At 45.9% G+C, this 14,357-nt stretch overlaps 1 protein-coding gene across 1 annotated transcript; it reads right to left on the minus strand.

Annotated features, from left to right (window-relative positions):
* Window positions 1–825: 825 nt before the first annotated feature.
* Window positions 826–14,187, minus strand: Cav3 (caveolin 3). Its single transcript, XM_046425407.2, has 2 exons — window positions 13,879–14,187; window positions 826–1,573 (listed from the first exon to the last, which is right to left on the minus strand). Exons 1-2 carry the CDS (start codon window positions 13,990–13,992, stop codon window positions 1,232–1,234), a joined length of 456 nt encoding a protein of 151 aa, XP_046281363.1. The 5' UTR covers window positions 13,993–14,187; the 3' UTR covers window positions 826–1,231.
* Window positions 14,188–14,357: the final 170 nt, after the last annotated feature.

The following is a 14,357-nucleotide window of genomic DNA, read 5'->3' on the forward strand; positions in this document are numbered from 1 at the left end:
AAGTGTCTTGGAACTTTAATTTTATGAGATATTATGTTTTATGAAAAAGGAAGAGAGGTTAAATAGGATCTGGGCTGGGGATAATATGGCCTAAATAGGCTTCTTTATTGCAGAACTTGTCAGAAACTTTAATGTGCTATTTAATGTCTACTGAAAGTCTCCAAGAGAAATATATGGCATTTCTAAACAAATTTGGCTACAGAAACTAACCTCCCTAAACTTTGTAATTTTAATTCTTACTTTTTTTTTTGAGGACTAATTTCTGGACAGCATGCTTGGGAAAAGCAGTCCTAAGAATGGTAAGATTGCTCTGTGTGTGTGTGTGTTGTTGTCATTAGGAGGGTGGAGAGAGGTGGGCATGTCAATTCTGTTGCTTTTATCCCCATGATGAGTCCACACAGACACACATGGGATTTCACATCTCTTAGGGATGAAGAAGTGCACATACCAAGTGGGAAGGCCAGATATGCCAGGGCTTAGTCTCTGGTGAGCCAAAGACTCAGCAGTTCAGAAAGATTTGAGGCTGAGCCCTGCCCTGAGGTATATCTGTCCTAAAGTATATCCATCCTGCCAGCTCATGGACCATTTTCCTCTATTGGTATCATTATCTGATTCAGGGACAATTGAAGTCATTTGTAAGTAATCTCCCAATGAACATGGCAGAACAGTTATCCAGTAAGCAAGTAGAATCCCAAGAAAAACTGCTTGATTCTGGTCCCACCAACTTTCCACACTTCTGCTTCTCAGGGAATGAAATGTACTTCCAGGACTGGTCAGGACACATACCAACCTTATGGACACAAACAAAGCACAGCATTCCCTCAGTGCAGCTGAAACCCTTTATTGGAGCCACCCTCCCCACACCGACAGTCACTGGTCTCTTTCTCGGGTGTGGACAGGTTGACCCTGAGTGGGAACTGATTCTGGTTTACGCTGTTACAGTACAAGTGAATGCAAAGACTTGCAGTAGCTGCCTCTTAGAAAACCATCTTCCCCCAGCCCCAATCATGGGGGCATCTTGGCAGGGTTGGGGCAGAGTGAAGAGCCACAGTGTTTTTGTAGCTGGGCTCTTTTCTTTCTGGCTTCCCTATACTGTGTGCTCCCATCTTGGGGGGGAATTGAGCAGTCCCTAAAGAAAAAGAGCTCTCCAGCACCTCCCATGGAGCAGCACCTGGGGAGCCAGCCGGGCCTGACTCTCCCTGCCCCACCAGCCCTGTTGCCCCATTTGGCTTTAGATTTCCTTCCGCAGCACCACCTTGATGTTGCTGCAGATCTGACCCAGGGCAGCGAAGACTGGGTTGCAGAAGGTACGAATACAGAGAGAGTAGATGTGGCTGATGCACTGGATCTCAATCAGGTAGCTCTTAATGCATGGCACCACCGCCCAGATGTGGCAGAAGGAGATGCAGGCGAACAGGAAGCCCCAGAGCAGGGCCAGTGGGACGCCGAGCAGCGTGGAGAGCAGGCGGTAACACCAGTACTTAGAGACAGTGAAGGTGGTGTAGCTCACCTTCCACACGCCATCGAAGCTGTAGGTGCCCACGGGTTCTGCAATCACATCTTCAAAATCCACCTGCAGGGACGGGATGGGAGATCCTCAATGCATTGCATCCACCCACTTCTCAAGCTTTCATGAGTGTGGCTCAGAATCCCGTGGGTGGGCTCGTTAAACCCCATCCTCAGAAGATTCTGACTGCAGGTCTGGCTGGGCCCAAGGCTCTGCACTTCTAACAAATTTTCCTGATATCTGTGCTGCTAGTCCCCACCTGTGCTGGAGTCACCCCCTGCTGCAATAGTGAGGTACAATGAAGAGCTTGTCTAACCTCCTCATTTTATGGATAGATAAGCAGGCCCTGGAAAGTCCAGTGACTTGCTCAAAGCCAACAGTAAGTTTGAGGCAGTGCTAGAGCCATGAGTCCTGCTATAGTTTGGGTCTGGAATGTCCCCAAAGGCCCATGTATTAAAGGTTTAGTCCCCAGAATGATGCTGCTGGGAGGTGTTGGAACCTTTAAGAGGTGGAGCCTAGTAACAGGTCTTTAGGTCATTGGGGGTGTGCCCTTGAATGGGACTGTGAGACCCTGGCCCTGCCTTCTCTCTTTTTACTCATGGCCCTGAGGTGAGCACTTCTGCTCCACTCCTGTCATGATGTGCTGCCTTGTAACAGCACCAAAAATAACGGGGCCAATCAAGCATGAACTGGAATCTCCAAAACTGTGAGCCAAAGTAAATCTTCTTTCTTTATAAATTGATTTTCTCAGGTGTTTGTTACAGGGAGAGAAAGCTCACTATGAAGCTCCCAAATTCTATTATTTTAAGATCCTAAGGGAGTTGAACAATCATATTCATCCTGCAAGGATGTGCTGAGCACCTGTAGATAGAATGGTGAACAAGCACAGGTTCCTACCCTCATGGGGTAGGCAGTTATAAGTGCCAGGCTAAGGGGAGAATAGGGGAAATGTACCCCCAAGCAGGGCATTTAACTCAGAGCAGGGGTTAAAGAAAATTCATAGAGGAAGAGACATCTAGCTGAAGCTGATATCTGAAGATGATCAGGTAGAGAGGAAGTTATGCCCTGGAAAATAGTATTTGTGTCTGAAGGAGAAGAAACTGCTAGGAGCTATTGGGATAGAGAGTGTGGGCTCTCAGGAAATGCAGGTACTTCTGGAAGGACAAGTGCACGACCAGAAAGGAGATTGGAGAGTGAAGCTGGGCTCTCTCAGTTCTGTGGCCCTTTGAGGGCTTTAGTCTGGGGTGGCTTGGTAGGATCTGGGTTTCAACAGCTCATTCTGGCTGCTGCTGTTGCGGCAATTGGTAAGGCTGGGAGTGAGGCTGGTGCAGGGCCAATTAGGACATGGTGGTCCCTGGTGTAAGGTAGTGGTAGTGAGTTAGAGAAAGGTGCATAGGTTCAGAAAGGAGCTACTCTGACCTGTGGCAAAGTGAGGTCCATTTCTGGAGCAAGCTTCACTGGCTATAAAGGTGTCTGAAACTGAGTGTGGCTAACCTTGCCTGAAGAGCCTCGTGGAGGAGGCTGAATTCATTTTCCTTGTCCTAGCTTTGCAGTTACTATAGGCCTTCCTCCCTGTTCCCCAGGAATGTGGGGACTTACTTCAGTTCATACAACCCATGGAGGAGGTGACTGAGGCCTCATGTGGGAAATAAAAAAAAAATCAATGGATATAAAAGAAAGGTAACTTTCAGCCAAGCCATTTACCTAACCTTTATGGGGTTCCTCCTGTGCATTAAACATCATCCTAGCTGCTCACTCTTAGGTGATGTTGTTTAGCATCACTATATCCTCTCTGCCTTCTCTGTAAAGTAGAGGTAATGACCCACATTTCAGTGTATTCTCCAGGATGAAAGGATGGAAGACTGTTAAATTCATGAGACGATTGAAAAGCACTGAATGTACACTAGGGCTTGATGACGGGTGGACCCAGTGGTATGACCAGGACATCTTACCACCTGGAAGGCTGAAGAGCTGTTTGCTGTTGTGAGAAAATATAGAAATGCCCGTTATATCATTTGGATCTTAAGTGTCCCTCAAAGACCCTCATGTTGAAGGCTTGGTCTCCAGGTTGGCACTCCTGAGAGGTGGCAGAAGCTTCAGGAGGTGGGGCCCAGTGGGAGGAAGTTAGGTCATTGGGTGGGGGTACCCTTGAAAGGGATATTGGAATACCAGCCCCTCCTTTTCCTCTGTCTCTTTGCTTCCATGAGGTGAACAGGCCTCCTTGGTGATGCGCTCTTGCCATGATGTACTGTGTTACCATAGGCCCAAAGCCATAGGCCAAGAGGCTGTGGACTGAAACCATGAGTCAAAACGAACCTTTCCTCCATTTAAGTTGATTATTTTAGGTATTTGTCACAGTGACAAAAAGCTGACTAATGCAGTCTTAGACCTGTCTGAGATATTTCCTGTCTAATAAAAGTGGGTTAAATAGAATCACAGACTAATTAGACTAATGGGAGAGGCCTACGTGGGCAGCTGAGACCAGAGATCTGATTTCAGTCTTCCAGGGCTTTCCTTTCCCACTGTGGCTGTGGGGAGATGATTCCTTCCCCAATGGGCAGTTATTATTACAATTACTTTTCATTATAAAATACAGAGCCGTATCACAGAAAATGAAGAGAATAGAAAAAAAATGAACAACAAAAAAATTGTCTCTGATTTGTATCTGTCTAATACTAAAAGTATTGCTTTGGTGCATTTCTTTTTAGAATAATGCTTTTTGGGAAAGGGAGTGCATAGAACCATGATGCTCAAGGAATCTTGGATCCCTTTTTCTCATATGGCTTTCAGTTCTGAGCTCTTGCACCAGATCTCAGATCCATGGACCCTCCTATATATCCTGGATGGGGACAGCTTAGGATGAGGTCCTACTCAGGGTAGTAGATTAATGGGCAGCAAAGTTTGCATGGTGAGATCCTAGGCTGCAGGATGAAGAGTCAGCAGGGCCACAGGATTCCCTCCCTGTATAATCTTAGCCCCTGGTTGTTTTGATGGAGATGGCTTAACCTCTTAGATGACCCTATGGATGGGAGAAGAGACAAATATGGGCCTAAACTTCTTAGAAGTATGTAACTTCTTCCTAGAGGACTTCCAGGTTGTGGTGGATGGATGAAAACCTGGGAAAACCGTGGGTCTTGGAGCAGAGATGGAAAAGACGTATGCTAGATATTTGGATAAGAGGGCCCAAGTTGGTTGGGAACATCTCATGGCTTTGGAGACTGGATGGAAAGAGATGGCATCACTTTTTATCTATTTTGCAGGGCTGGGGATAGCACCCAGGGCCTTGTACATATGAGGGAAGTGCTTTATCACTGAGTGATAACCCCAGTGCAGGGCTGGAATCTTCTACATCTGGTTTATATGGGACAAAAATCTAGACTTGCTATTTCTTGAGGGAGTTTTTAAACTGGAGAAGGTGGGGAGAGTACCCCGGGAGTCCCTTCCAAACTTGACTGGGAATATAATCTGCCTGCTTATGTATGGGTCTGTTAAGTCAAATGCCCAGGGCTTGGATCCTGCCAACTGAGAAGCTCTGATCTCAGCAACCTGCCCTACCCCCATATTGGCCGATGCCTGTCTTGTGCCTGATACCTTTTGGACTGGCTTCTAGAGATGCTGTGTGGCCTCAGAAACCTTCCAGCAGAGATAGGCATTCGGATAGAGCCTTGCATCTCTGCCTCATCCCATCAGTTACTGCTCCTTCCTGTCTTCCTCTGCTCAGCACCTGGTGGCCCGTCCAGTCTTCTAGTGAGTGTCCTTAGAACAGAACCTCCCTATTCACAGATTACCCAGACCTGCCTCTTTGACTTCAGGTGGGCAGTCAGGCCCAGAAGGGGGGCCTGTCCAGCATCACAGGGCCAGATTGAATTTAGACATCCTGACTCTAATCCACTATCTCAGCTAAGGTCAACCCCAAAGTAGATTCTGTCTGTGCTGTGCTTATCAGGGAGGGTGACTGTACCCTCTGAAGTTTGGCCTGGGCAGGCAGACAGACTGGATTTGACCTTGAGCAAGTCATTGAGCTTTTCTATGCCTTGTTTTCCCAGCTTTGTCTTACAGTAGTTGTCAGAGGATTAAATAAATTAAGGCAAGAATTTAATTAAATAAATTAAGGCAAATACTCAAAACACTGGCACAGAATACCTGATTAGGAACTGCTAGCTGTCATTATAGTTTGAATCTTAAATGTCCCCAAAGGCCCATGTATTAAAGGCATAGTCTCCAGGGTGGTGCTATTTTGAGGTAGTGGAGCTTTTAAGAGGTGTGACCTTGTAGGGGGTCTTTAGGTCATTGGGGATATGTCCTTGAAAAGATTAATGGAACCCTTCACCTTTCTCTGTCTCTCCTGTACTCCTCTGCCATGAAGTAAATGGCTCGCTCATAGTGCACTTCCCCTATGACTTACTACCTTGTCATAAATCCCTTGGCCCAAAGCAGTAGGGCCAACCAATCATGTACTGGAACCTGCATAACTGTGAGCCACAATGAGCCTTTGCTCTTCGTAAGTTGGTTGTTTCAGGTATTTATTCTAGTAACAGAAAGCTGATGAATACAACTGTTGTTGGAGATCATCTTAGAGTGCTTTCCTCAATAGGAAGCTGGACTACAAAGGTGGGTTTGCATCCAGAGCAGATGCTGACCAGATGAGTGACTTTGAAGGGTCACTTAATTTCTTCGAGCTTCATCTCCTCATCTATAAAATGGAGCTGCCATTTTTTTCTTATTGTGAAGAATAGAGATAATTTTTCTTTCATCTATTCATCCATTCATCTATACTCTACCATCTATTCATCTATTCATTCATCTATTACTTATCTTTTCATCTAACCATCTATCCACCTTTTCATGTGTCCATCTATCAGCCTACCCATCTTCCTCCATCCATCCATACTTCTACCTACCCATTCACTTATCCATTTATCCACTTGCCCATCAGTCTTTCTTTCCTCTTAACCAACCAACCATCCATCCATCCATCCATCCACCCATGTATTCAAACAAGTATTTATGGAGTATCCACTTTGTTTCCTCATACCACCTCTTGGGCAGTGCTTAGCATAATATATGGCATATGATAAGTACACACTGATGGTAATTATTTGTTCAAATCCTCTGGAGTTTCTATGAAAATATATCTCAACAATTCTGTTGACATCCCAGATCACAAATGACTATTCTTCAGCAGCCTACCAAGTCATAAATGTTTATGTGTGGGCTCACTCTGAGATGGTAAGATGGATGGAATCCTCCTTGCTCTCATTTTCTGTTTGTAGTCATAATTCCACTCTCAAGGACCTCTCTGTTGTGTCTTTTGATTGTCATCTCTTTGCAGAAGACAGTGGTGCTGACATTTGACTTATTTCTAGGGATTGCCTTTGAGTGCTATGCACGAGATAACAGCCCTGTTTTCTGTGAATCAGAAAGTATGCTATTAGAGGGCTGTGCTTTGCTGAGAGCAGGTCACTGTTCCCCTAACTCAGATTTGAGCATTGAAAGAACTTTGCCACAATGTGCTAGTTTGGGGAGACAGATGATTTTAAGACTCTGCTCAAGCAGCTCTAGGCAGTGATGCCAGCGTATCAGGAGCACACAGTGACTTTGTTTCTTAATTCCTTTCAGGAGGTGGAGAGGATTTTGCTTGGAGGGTGGGAAATGGGGGACTCAATTCACTGGCTGAGCCTTGGGGCTATTTGTCCTGCTGGAGAGAGGGTGAAGAGTAAAAGGGGGAGACCAATGGTTGCTCATTCAGTTGGTGTCCCTTTCTCTGGCATATTTATTTTTTGGAACAGCAAGAAAGCTAGTTGATTAATAGGAATGAGCCCGCAAGGCCCCCACAGACTTTGAGAGGGTGGGGGAATACAGGCCGTGGAGTTGCCTAGAATTCCAGGGAGGCCAGCAGTCACTCCTGTCAAAAATACCTCCCCAGAGTCCTGCATGACTCAGGCCTTGGGCATCCAGGGCCCTGGACTGTTCAGATAAAATATCTCAAAAGGGAGGTAAATAGCTCTATGGTTCCATTCTCTACTGACCACTGAGTAATTGTGTGATTTGGGGCATGGTGCTTTCCCTCTCTGGTCCTTAGGGTATTTTTTTCTCTCTTTGTTTTTGGTTTTATTTGTTTGTTTAACTTTACACAGAGAGGACTGAGACAAGATCCGCAGTGTATAGGACTAGCGCTGGAACCAGAAGAATCAAGCAAGTTGGTCTAATTTTCTGGATTCCATTTTTCTTACTTGCTACTTTGCAACTTAAAGGAAGTTAGTGTCTCCTCCATCCTACCCCAGCAAGGTCAGTAGAAATTGAAAAAAAGCACTTAGAAATATTAAAAAAAAATTTGATACAGTAATTTTATGTCTGTTAAGTCCAATAATAAGAAAGAATTGGAGCTTGTATTTGTATGCCTATTTTTCATTTCATTTCCTGAGTAATTAATTTTTATGGCATTTTACAAAAGTATTGTTGTACAACAGATCAGAACAGTCATAATAAAAGCAGCCCTTTACCCAGGTATTTGAGAAGCACTGGCTGATAAAATTAGAAGCTAAACTGAGGTAATAGCTGCAAAACAGCTTCAAAATGGTAAAGCTTTGCTACTTTTGTTAGATATCATAATAATGGGAATTCTGTACAATCTGGGGTGACCATAGGGACACCCACAATGCATTTGACCCTCATAGATGTCAGTTCTGACCATGTATCTGTTATTTCATATAAGGGCCAAGCAGAGTGATGCCCAAATCAGTCTGACAACAAAGAATGGGCCCGAGTCTCCTTTGCTATGACCTAGCCCAGGATCACCACAGGATTCAGGACCTCCAGGAGGATGAGACACAGAACACAGCATAGGAGGTAACCAGGCATCATCTGGAGCTTGTGATAAACAGCATCCTAGTGGGGTACTAGGAGCACCTGGGTTGGAGCATAAAGGGACTGGGGTTCATGGGTTCACGTAAAGGAGATGTAAGAAGAGAGAAAGGAACCTGCCAGAAGGACCTCATCAGTATCCCAGGGAGGCCTGGTACTTGTCTTCCTTCTGGGCTCTTCCCTTTCTCTCTCCTGCCCTCTCAGCCTGTGCCTTTGGTGAAAGCTGAAATAGGGGACAAATGAAAGGCCCTGGATGAGTTCTAGGCTGTGTGTACCATTTAGTGTGTGACTAGCTAGTCTCCAGAGATGACCCCTGATGAGTCATGCCTCTCAGTGGTTATGCCCGTGGGTACTCTCATCTCATCTTGCATCTACACTTGTTGTGTGATTGCCTGTAACCACCAGAATGTGGCAGAAGGAATGCTGTGCCAGTTCCAGAACTAAGCTTTCAGAAGGCCTGGCAGCTTCTGCTTTTGGGAGCCCATAGCCACCATGTTTTATACCCTGCTGTTAGAGACTGGTGGTGTTAGAAGTCAACTGTTGAACTCTGCTGTAGAAGCCCACTGCCATTCCCTCCTCTAGAGACTGATGGAGAGGCCATATGCAGGGAGAGATTCCAAACTACCACAAAGAGACGCTCAACCATTCCAGCATCCTGACTGATCCCACGTTAGAGCTCTGTTTGACAATGCCCTGGAATATGAGTGAACCATCTTGGAGCTCCCAGGTGATTTTAGCCTCAGTGTTATCTGACTGAAGCTGCATGAGAGGGCCCCTCTAATCCAGCAGAACCACCTAGCTGAGCCCTGTCAACCTGCAGAATTGTGAGTGACCGTAAAATAGTTGGGGTGATTTTTCACACAGTAATTGAAAACCGATTCAGTGTGTCTTTAGGTAAAAGAGATGATATCTCTGGACTCCAAAACTGTCTTCTATAGGCTGAGGTGGATGTATATGCTGACACTTGAACATAAAAATGCAAAACATTTACCAGCTCTGCTGAATAAGAACTTCTAGTGATGGGGTTGAGGGATTTGTGTCCTCCCTAAGAAAGTGGGCCACATTTTGAAAATTGTAGACCAGTTGACTCTCAGGAATCCCCCTAACGCTAAGTCAGAAAATCTCGGTGTTAGTTCAACATAGCTCTTCTTAAAGGTCATTGACAGAGGACAAGACATCCCAGAAGAAAGGAACTGCCAATCTAGCCTCGATCTGCCCTTCCTGCTTTCTACCCCAAGAAATTCCCTTTTGGATACTCTGTCCTATTTTCATTCAGCATTTTGTTATTCTGCAGTCAGACTAGTAAAGAAATTTAATCTGTTGTGCTATAACTCTTGACTATCTAATGAGGCCTGGCTTCCTGCTGGGACTCATTAATAATGTCTGCCATGCACAGAAGAAGGAGGAATGGTAATACCTGACCTTCACTTCACCAACTCTGCACCGTACATTCTTCCCAATGTTGTGAAAAATCCTCCACACCTTTGCTCATTCTCTTTGCTATTCTTGAAAGCCTGTCCCCCTTCCCACATTTTCTATTTTTCTCATTTAAAAAAAATGTACCTTGCATACTATATCCCCATGAGGCTGGCTGCCCATTTTACTATATGTAAGTAATCTGTAATCTGTTCCTCTCCTAACTCCCCCCACCCTTCATCTGGCATTAACTTATAGCGTTTAGCACCTTCCCCTGTATAGTCTCATTTTTCTAGTCATTGCTTCCTTATTGGATTGAATTCTTTTCAAGGGGAGGTATTAAGTTTAGTTCCTCCTTTGAGTGGCAGGTGTCCTGGATCCACCCAAACTGGGAGCAGGAGTGTGCAGAACTGGGGAAGGTGCTAAATGCTGATGCTTCCTCTGGCTGTGTCTTAGTTTGAGCTGATAGGCAGAAGGGTGTTGTTTGAAGAGGGAAGGTGTTATGATTGATTGTGATTAGATATGGGGTAGGAACTAGTATCATGGGAAAGGCTGGGATCAGGCCTGTCTCCTGTCCTTTCTGAGGGGTTGCCTTGGAGCACCTGGGGAAAGAGGAGTGGAATCTGGAAGCTGCAGGCGTTGCATGGCACTTAGGGGGCACGCCTGGCTTCTTTAGGGTCCCGGTGCTAAAATGTGAGTTAGGGAGAGGGGGGAGGCTGTGGAGCCAGCAGTGAGCCCTCTCAAAAATAATTCAGGAGGGTTATGGACATGCATGTATGTCCCCTAGAGCCTACATGGGGCTTGCACACAACTCACAGCATCTGCTCTGAGATAGCACAGTGCTTAACATGTAGCAGGCACTCAGTAATGAAGCAAGGAGTTGATGTTGGCAATAATGGTGGGTGGGAAAGGGAATGGGGGTAGGCTCTCCCCACTTCCTCAGCACTAGCCTCACATGACCTTCAGCTCTGCCCTGGGCCCCGCCCCAAGGCTTGGAGATCACAGTATAATTCTGCTGGGTATTCAGGGCTCTCTGGTACTCATTTTCCAGTCTGGTTTCAAGGGTATCACCAAAAGGGAGTATTTCCCCTGTGTAGCAGCTCAAATCCATGAACACAGTGGGTCTATCTCCTGCTCTTCCTCCAGCAGCTGGTGAGTAGAGGGGACAACATGTTCCTCTTCTCCGCCCACTCCCTCACTTACCCTTCCTCCCATCCCTGTGCCTGTCTTTTCCCATGAGAGGACAGGCACCCAGGCAGTCAGGAGGTCACTCTTTTCAGACAGGCTGCTCTGCACCCCTCCTAGCCACAGGCTCCTCTCTCCTTTCTTCCTTTATCTTTCTTCTTTCACAGACCATAACAAACCTGAAGTCTCCCTGAACCTGTCTGTGGTATTTATCTGACTCTATTTTATGATTATTTTTTTCTGTATTTTTAACGTTTGATTTCTTCCTCATTAAAAACAAGAGAAAGTCAGATAGCTTTAGAAACCAGAGAATGTTCAAATAATAACAAACAGCAATCTCCTCTCAACATAATTATTTGCAGGGCCTTTTGTTTAGCCTTTGGGAACTGTTTTCCTGGGGGCATGGGGCCATCAGAAGAGGATACCATATAGCTCTAGAGAGGCTGCATAAAGCTAGACATTTGTGCTGCCATCCCCACTTCTCCCTTTGGATCACAATCTGGGCCCACATTCATGCTCAGCTCAGTAGGACCCAGAAGTTCCTTCTACACTTTGGACTCATTGTGGTCTTCCTCAGAAACCACATTCTCCTGTGGAATCCTTATCTCCATTTCCCAGTGGCCTGTGGCTGTTCTCTTGCCCTCAGGACCTGCAAGTACCTTGAGGCCCTATTCAGCTCACATTTGTCCCTCCCTTGCTGTGTGCTGAGGACTGTTATAAACTTCCAAACCCCTTGTCTCTTTTAACCCACATGTGATATTTCTATTGTACTTTCACCTGGGGGAGGTAAATGATATGAGCACCATTTAACAGAGGGAAACAAAGGCTCAGAACACCAAGGTGACATATCTATTGTTGTTTTAGATAAAAGATTTGAACTCAGGTCTATTAAAGTTAAGTCTTAAACTATTCCTGCTAGACCACATTGCATAAACCACAACTAACAATATTTTACACTTCTATAGTGCTTCATAGTTAGAGAAATTTGCTTCCTCCTTTTCCCCAATGTGGCTTTTCACATTCTTGTGAGGTCATGGAAGAGTGCCCCAAGTGAAGGGGGGACACCAAAGAGGGAGCATCTGATTGCTTGGAGGAGTAGGGGGAGGATTCCTGAAGGAAATGACATTTGAGTTGGACTTTGAAGACTGAGCCCGGCCTTCACCACTCAGAGGAGAGCAAGTGGGCCCTTCTGCCCAGGTCAAAAGGGTGTGTTCTGGTGGGTGGACTGGCAGCTGGAAGCCAAAGAAACAGGTTGGGGCCAGATTGTGTTGGGTTTGGAAAGCCACTTGGAGAGATTAGAGCCTGATCCAATGAGGGAGGTGCCCCAGTAAAGGATGACAGCCCAGGGCTGTGCCTTACAACCAGCTCTTAGCCAAACCATAGAATCCAGTAGCCCCAGCTTTAGGCACTTGTGTTGGGCTAAAATTCTAAATTCTTTAATTTTAATTGATATCTGGGCCTCCATTCCATTATGGGAACAATTTTAAGAATGTTTGGAACAATTTGGGCATGTGAATCAATTTTCAATTGCAAGTCTTTGAACTCCAAATACAGAATATCTATTTCTGATTAAAATTTAGTGTCCGCTTTGAGATGTCATCAACAAGATACACACTGGATTTAGAACGTGAAGAAATACCATACAAAATAGTTCCTTAATAATTGTTTTAGGTCAACTATATGTTGAAATGATACTATTTTGGACAGATAGGGTTACATAAAAAAAAAAATATCGTTCAAATTAGTTTTACCTGTTTGGCTTTTCTTCTGTAAATGTGTCTGCCAGAAAATTAAAAATTCCAGGGCAGGTGGGGATATGGGAAATCCCCGTACCTTTCATTCAATTTTTCTGTCAACTTATGACTACTCTAAAAAAGAATCTAACTTTATAAAACAAGATGTGTAAAATAAATCATTGTGTGATTATCATGTAAAAAAATTTAGCACACACAATTATATGCAGTGTATAATATTTGATAATAATAAATGATCATGTTACAGTTTATGTAAAAGAAGTCCATAGGGCCATTGTATCATGGGTTACATTACATCTCTACTTAGGTGGGACAGTGCTAGTCTGAGATCCTAATGTATTCAGTAGGCCCAGAGAGAGCCCAGCCATCTTCCCCTGTAATAGCCCCTCCAGCGACTCCAATGTTGGTGACTGGGGATCCTGCTCTGAGGAACTATCTTTTAAAAAGTTCCCTTTGGTTTTCAGGTGGAGGCTGGGTTAAGGTCATGGGCTTAGAGGCAGCCAGGCTGCTCCTGTCACCTGGTGAGGAAGGAGGCCCGACTTCAGGCTGCAGTGACAGGGGACACTTCCTGAAAGCTGGACAACTCTCAGCATTCCTTTTCAGGGACCCAGGCACCCTCTGAGAGGCCTCTGTCCTGCTGTGCTCCCTAAATGTGAGGTGAGGTGAGAGCTGGGGTGATAGCCGAGCATGGCTAGTAGGCCATGAGGGACAGACCCTGGACAGGGCTCTAGGGGAGTGAGTGTCACTTCGAGGGGCTGCCAGCCCTGTTGGAAGCTCTTCCTGGAGATTAACCCAGAGCCCACTGTGAAGACCGCAGAAATGCCTTCTGGCATGGAAAAGAGCCCAACTTGGCCACCTATTCCTATTGCTCCCGGGACAAGGGCCAGGAGTGAATGGCGAGAGTCTCGGAGTAGTAAGGAGGTATTTTCTTTGTGATCTGCCAATGGTGGCCTGATATGCTACTAATGATATGTGGCTAATTTTTTGTGATGGTTTATACTAAAGGTTCATTGGGGGGGGTTTTAACAAGTCTGTTTTTGTTTGTTTGTTTGGGGGGAGATGTAGAGAAGATAGGGTAACAAAAGAGTCTTTGGGAGAAGATGGCGGTGCCTGTGGCAGAGACCCTCCCTGCCATCCCAGGGCCCAGCCTACCTTGACTATGTCCTCATTAATGTTTTTGGGGTCTCGGTTCACAAGGTCGATCTCCTTGCAGTGGATGTCCTTGATAATCTGGGCTTCGAGGTCCGTGTGCTCTTCGGTCATCATGGTGAAGCTGGGGGACCCTCGGGAGGAGATCGGAGCCGTGTGGCCGGTGGCGTTGAGAGCACTTGGAGCAGAGAGACCAGTTCAGGGTCCCCAGGGCCTGTGCCCCTGCTGGCTAAATAGGCCCCACCCAGCATGCCGGCTGACAGCTGTCCCACATAACTTCAGCCTGCCTCTCGGTAAAGCCTCCCGTGGCAGGCCTCCAAGCTAAAATTAAGACTGGAGCTCTTCTGGAAAAGAGAGCGCTTCTTAAAGGGGGCTGCCCCTGGGCCCTGGGCCTTATGCGAGGGAGCCAATGGCCTGGCATTCCCTGCCAGCTGCCAGAGCTGGCATTCTCTGAGCTGGGGGGGGCTTAGCTCTCGCAGGAG

The sequence above is a fragment of the Marmota monax genome, unplaced genomic scaffold (genome assembly GCF_021218885.2).
Source record: "Marmota monax isolate L192 unplaced genomic scaffold, Marmota_monax_Labrador192_F-V1.1 WCK01_AAM20220418_F8-fsc00028, whole genome shotgun sequence".
NCBI classification, from domain to species: domain Eukaryota; kingdom Metazoa; phylum Chordata; class Mammalia; order Rodentia; family Sciuridae; genus Marmota; species Marmota monax.